The sequence below is a fragment of the Colobus angolensis genome, unplaced genomic scaffold (genome assembly GCF_000951035.1).
Source record: "Colobus angolensis palliatus isolate OR3802 unplaced genomic scaffold, Cang.pa_1.0 Scaffold103, whole genome shotgun sequence".
NCBI lineage: Eukaryota > Metazoa > Chordata > Mammalia > Primates > Cercopithecidae > Colobus > Colobus angolensis.
This window is the reverse complement of record NW_012111253.1, coordinates 6,196,188-6,202,524: the sequence shown is the minus strand read 5'-3', so window position 1 is coordinate 6,202,524 and position 6,337 is coordinate 6,196,188. Positions and strand designations below refer to the sequence as shown.

Below are 6,337 nucleotides of genomic sequence, written 5' to 3'. Positions count from 1 at the left end.
ACCGTGTTAGCCAGGATGGTCTCGATCTCCTGACCTCGTGATCCGCCCGTCTCGGCCTCCCAAAGTGCTGGGATGACAGTCTTGAGCCACCGCGCTCGGCCTTAGTCTTATAACTTTCAATGCCCTGTACCTACAGTAAGTAGATACCTCTGCATTCTGGGAGTAGTGAGGCCCTATCAACAATGTATTAGTCACTCCGCTCCAAAGAGCAAGCCTGTGGCCATTCAAGCAGGTCACTTAGAGCATAGGAGCAAGGAAAACATTTTAAGCATGAAGGTTAGACATAGCTCCTACAAAGCCATTTTAAAAATCTTGAAATTCAGCCAAGAACCCAGGAAACACAAACAGTGCACAGGAGTGACAACTGCATTTAAGTGTGATTAAAATTAAACCAGATTAATGTAGTATGTAAACGTACTGAATGTGTCACCATAATCCTAACCATGCTAGACTAGAAATAATCTCAAATTTCGGCAGTTTGAGATGGTCAAGTTCACTCATAGTTCAAACAATGACACTATACATGCTGAAAAATAGATTATAAGGCAGATGGTCATGTTCACTCATCCTTCACATCATAAAGGGGAACTTGAACTCTTCTTTAGCATCCAATTTCACTCCACGAGTCACTTTTAGCCATTGACTATTCAATCGAGCCATCCTAAACCTTTCCATGTTTGACTAAATTGAGACCCAAGTATGATCATCTTTTCTATCTTCAAAATACACATGGCCATGTTTCAAAATTCTGCTCCAAAAACTTAGGCTTGAGTTCATGACCAGAAAAAGGTTAACTATCCAGAACCGTATTTCCTTACAATGCAAAAAATCCTTAATCATACTGCGAACCTTCAACTACAGTGAAACAAAAGCTGAATACATGTATTCCTTAGGTTGAAACATACCAAACTGCTAGTACAATCTAATCAAACACCTATGCACTTGAGGTAGCAGCCTATTGCAGCATTGTGTATGGTAAGCATAGATGTCTATTACCTGTTTTTTCTTTTTTTAGAGGTAAGGTCTTGCTATATGTCGTCCAGGCTGGACTTGAACTCCTGGGTTCAAGCAATCCTCCTGCCCCTCAGGTTCCAAGTAAGCTAGCACTCACTATAGGACCATGCCATCATCACAGCTGGCCCAAATACATCCTTGAATCCTTCCCTAAGTACATACTTACCATCACTTGGACTACTGACACACTTGACTTTTATCCTGCTCATTCTTTCACTGTTCAACCATCCTTCATATCGGATACTTCAACGAATGGCGAGACTCTCACCCATGTAAAATTGTTTAAAGTATAAGCCAATTTCTAGTACATGCTGTACATCAGTAAGGGCCTTTTAGATTTCCATCTATTACAAAAATCCTGTTTCACTGTATTTCAAGCTAACACCATCTTCATCTTTCATTGCAAATACTTATGAGAGTCATTCTGTATCCAAGAGGCATCTCAAAAAAACAGCACTGGATGACAACCAAAAAAATTACATTTTACAATTTTTCAGGCAAGAGCACTTTATTTTCACCTCTGAAAATAAACCACAATTGACAACAACAAAGGAGACTGTGCAGTTCAACTTTTTATTTTAATAAAATCAGAATATGCACAGCACATGCAGTGCTAGCATCTAAACTAATACAATAAGCAATTACTAAAGCTACAGTGACTTGAGGTTCAATCTTTACATTCAGCAAGTTTAAATCCTTACGTGATTTTTGAAACCTTATGAACTGAAAATATTGCTTGCTGATAAAACTTGCTCAAATGCTATTGCTGAATGTACAAGTCACTGACTATGCCAATACAACAAAGATAACCACATGTTTGAGGATTGCAATGTGCCAGACATTCACTGAAAAAAAAAAAAAAAACGAACAAAAAAACACACAACTAAACAAAATTCACACAACAAACATCTGAGAATCTGGACACTTCACATCAGTGTTTTGAAGTGTTTCATTAATATCTTAAGACAAGTGTATCAAAACCTTGGCATGATTTAATTTCAAGTCGCCAATTTTGTTTTTACTAACATCAGAAAGTTATGGCTACACTGCCAACGCCCGGTCTGCTTAATTTGACTTAAGAGTTTAATATGACTTAACATTAAAAGCTCACACTACCCCGAAATATATAATTTCACGCATACGGTGACATTCAACATTCAAGTGCCAGTGTTTTTGTACTGTCTTTTGGTCAAGTTTCTTTAAACTTTCAAAGAATCACTTTTAGGCTTACAAAAATAAATATTTGTCAAAATGTTCAATAAATATTACATAAAACTAGCAGCAAAAAGTATCTAGAAATCTGTCGTGTGCAAATAGTTTTCTTCTCAACTATCATTCCCATGGTCCCAAATAAATTTTAGAATCTAGTCCCATCCCCTTCCTAGACAAGCTGCGTTCAACAATCTCCAAGAGACAAAGTAAGATTGGAAGTTTAAGGACACGCACACAAGACATATATATAAAATTCTCTGAATGTGCAATAAAAGAAGTACTTTGTAAAAAGTTATGGGCAAAATGTACAAGGGCCTAAACCTAGACTAATTGAAATAGCACCATAACAAATGACCTCAATACTGTCAAGTGCACCTACTTAATAAAAGTTTTAGAACAAGGCACAATACACTTGAAAATCTATTGCACTTTAGGAAATTTTTGCCGTCTTCCTATGCCACTGTAAAAAGATGGAGCGTTTTCATCACTGCATTCTGGCCACAAAATTAGCACAGAATTCAAAGTGGCAGAGGCATTTTAGTGGTGGACAATGCTCATCTTTGGCCAGATTTAGCATAAACAGACTATAAATACAATGGAAACCTATGCAACTAAAACTGACTAAAACTGCACTGTAGAGCAGAATTGACACCTTGTGCAGTTATGTACATATTTCCAACCTGTGTGATCTCAAAGATTTCAGTTTGTTACTCTTCTGGAGCCATTTTACAAAGTCTATAGTAAGCCAGTTTAACATCTCAACGCAGCTTGAACAGAGTAATGTGAATCGGCATTTAAAATAAAGCCTGCTGCATTTAATTCTTCCTGTTCATACCCTCTTGACCAAAAAACATCAACACTAGCATGCGTTATTAGACCAAAAATCATCCAAGGCCCTAATGAGGGCTGGTCATTGCTGTGGTCAGCCATTCTACCATTTCAATTTCATTTATGGCAGGCATTTAAAAAGTCTAAGTAGATGAATTCTCCTAAAAACCTATTTCAAGTTATCAGACCTTTAAACTTTCCCTGTAATAGTATGCCCACATTTGGCTAGCTCATTAATTAATGATCAGCCTAAACGTTGAAAGAGGAATTGCTGTATTTACTTGCATTAACTTTGAAAACAGTGCTTTGAATGTATGCATGTATTCATACATCACCTTATCATGACTGGAATGGCTTAAAGACTATCAGGTTCTAAATACCTATCCAGGATAGAGTGAGCAAATCAGAACTTTAACTTAATACAGTTTGCCACATTAGAAACTAATTCCATTAATATGCTTCAAGACATTTGTTGTTTGTTTTCCCCCAATCTGCAAGTATCAAAAAGCCCTAATGCAGGCTACCGCATAAGTTTTTCCTTGTATTATTTATGGATGAATCGATGATTCCTGTTAAGTTGTATCACACCTGTGTGCCAAGGTTTGATTTTAGCCCAAGTTCAGTAAATTTATTTTGTCAAAACAATTGATATCTTGAGCATTACTGAGCCAACAGGACATCAAAATAAAAAGTTGTCTAAAGTTAAAGGCACAGTACATTAACAAACAAATGATCCTCAGTCACAAAATTATAAATGCAGTTTGGGATGGGGGTAGGCAGGAGGGGAGTTAATCCAAACTACAGCAATGAAGTCTTCAAACCACCTTCTGAACAGGGCTGCTGATTGTTACTTTCATTTCTTCTTGTGACCTTGAGCTCCCTTAAAAAAAAAATTTCAGTGGAGAATCACAGCTGGTAATGTACTGCGAGTTCTTGAAGCTACACAAGGTATAGTCTGGCTAAGTTACATGTGGTTTCCATATTAGCTTGTTTGGCAGGGTGACCTACTGCAAAGCAGGCTCAGTTACCCCACCAGTCAACCCCCTGGGAGTTATAATTTCCTCCATATCCATCACTGTTGTAAAAGCCTCCATAGCCACCTAATGAGAGATTTAAAAGAGAGATAAATTAATGAAGTTATCCATCATTAAATACAATCCTTCCCTTAAGTACTTTGCCATCAAGTTTCTATAGTGCTGATCTTAAACGGTTTAATTAGGCTTTGAAAAAGATGACTAAACAGAAAAAAACCCTTCCCAAAGCTATGAAGTTACAGATTAACACTACCTCCACCGAATCCTCTGCTGCTACCGTGGCCACCTCCGCCACTGCGGCTGCTGCTTGCGCGGCTGCTGCTGAAGCTGGAACTGCTGGCACCACTACTTTGTCGGTAGTCTCTGGCACCAAACCCTCCACTAAATCTGCTACTATAAGAAAAAATTTATGTTGGTTCACATGAAGATGAAATTCCACTGAAGTAACCTAACTCTTACATACTTCCCAATGACCAATTTCTGATTTTTCCATTCAAACAATTCCCCATCCAGCCATATTTTCCAACATTAGAATGGAGTGTCATCCATTCTAACACAACCCCTTAACAAAGAATCTAGAAAGCCTAAGATGATTAAGCTTTTTAAATACTGAAGTTAACCCTGCACATTATGCATGCAAAGGAAACACTAGAAATTGTAAGTGAACACCTATTATACCATCTATACCTCACCTCTTAGAACGTCCACGACTGCTACCCTTGTAGTGGTGTTCATAAGCCATGTTTTCTAACCAAGATGGCACTTCTTGTTTAGCTTCAACAAGAAGATCCAACAAATCCTTGGTAATATTTATGTTCCTCTCGTTAAAGAATGAGGTTGCCAGGCCTAAAAGAGTTCCCAAAAAAATATATAAACAAATGTCTTCCACAAAGTAACTTGCTACCGTTCTTACTTTCCTATGCAGAAATATTTAAAATATTACAATCTAGTATTTAAACAAGTGCTTAGAGCAAAATCTTTGTCACTTTCATTGTTAAAAAACGTATTTTAGATCCTAGCAAGTTCTTTGCTGCACGCATCACAGCTAAAAACATGAAACCATCAAGTAATCAAATACTTACCAAGGTTTCCTACACGTCCTGTACGACCAATGCGATGTACGTATTCTTCAATATCACTTGGCAAGTCAAAATTGATAACATGTTTCACATTTGAAATGTCCAGTCCTCTTGCGGCTACCTGGAAAATAACTTATATGAGATATGGCCCACTTAAAAGAAAAATACTTGAACATGCTCAACTTGAATAAAAGAAAAATGTTTATACATACTGCTGTAGCCACTAGAATTGGGCTTTTTCCTGAGCGGAACTGGTGAAGGGCCTCTTCCCTATCCCTCTGAGAACGGTCTCCATGGATACTGGTACATGCGTATCCTTCATGGTATAAGAAATCCTCCAGAGAATCTGCACCCTTTTTGGTCTCCACAAACACTAAGGTCAGTGAATCCTTGCCTGTCATTGAAAAATTACAGGTTTTTGTCACTAATATGGCTTAGTTCTCTTTGCACTTACGTATGCACAATTTTCATGTGTCAATTAAAATACATATGTATCTTCTTAAAAATGGGCTTTTAACAGCATGTTTTGAATTGAAGAGGAAAAGTAATAAAGGTAATCCAAATACATTTAAGAGATAGGGGTCTCACTATATTGCCCAGGCTGGGAGTACACTGGCCATTCACAGGTATATGTGCCAATCATGGCATACTACAGCCTCAGCCTGCCAAGTAGCTGGGACTACTTGCATGTACCACTGCACCCAGCCCAAATGGATCACCACCAGAGCAATGAAAACTATTCATAATTTTAGCTGGGTGCAGTGGTACGTGCCTGTAGTCCCAGCTACTCTGGAGGCTGAGGCAGGAGGATTGTCTAAGTCTATGAGTTCTGGGCTGTAGTGTACTATGCCTATCAGGTGTCCACATTAAGTGTGGCATCAACATGATAACCTCCCGGAAGCAAGGGAGCACCAGGCTGTCTAAGGAGGGGTGAACCAGCCCAGGTCAGAAACAGAGCAGGTCAAATACTCCCATGCTAATCAGTAATGGAATTGTGCCTGTGAACAAACCCTGCACTCCAGCCTGGGCAACACAGAGAAACCCCCATCTCTAAAAAAAATAAATTCATAATGTTGGCCGGGTGCGGTGGCTCACGCCTGTAATCCCAGCACTTTGGGAGGCCGAGACGGGCAGATCACGAGGTCAGGAGATCGAGACCATCCTGGCTGA

General features: G+C 38.7%; 1 protein-coding gene across 5 annotated transcripts in view; it reads right to left on the bottom strand.

Annotated features, from left to right (window-relative positions):
- Positions 1-1,503: 1,503 nt before the first annotated feature.
- DDX3X (DEAD (Asp-Glu-Ala-Asp) box helicase 3, X-linked) overlaps positions 1,504-6,337 on the bottom strand; it is a 16,932-nt gene continuing 12,098 nt past the window's right edge. For 2 of the 5 annotated variants that reach the window (XM_011942364.1, XM_011942374.1), the window contains 5 exons: positions 5,380-5,561; positions 5,171-5,288; positions 4,781-4,934; positions 4,342-4,481; positions 1,510-4,154 (listed from right to left, as the gene is read on the bottom strand). In XM_011942364.1, the coding sequence (XP_011797754.1) occupies positions 4,075-4,154; positions 4,342-4,481; positions 4,781-4,934; positions 5,171-5,288; positions 5,380-5,561 (674 nt within the window). In that variant the 3' untranslated portion in view covers positions 1,510-4,074. Of the gene's footprint in view, positions 4,155-4,341; positions 4,482-4,780; positions 4,935-5,170; positions 5,289-5,379; positions 5,562-6,337 lie in introns of all 5 variants that reach the window. The other 3 variants (XM_011942355.1, XM_011942345.1, XM_011942384.1) reach the window with 3 other exon arrangements.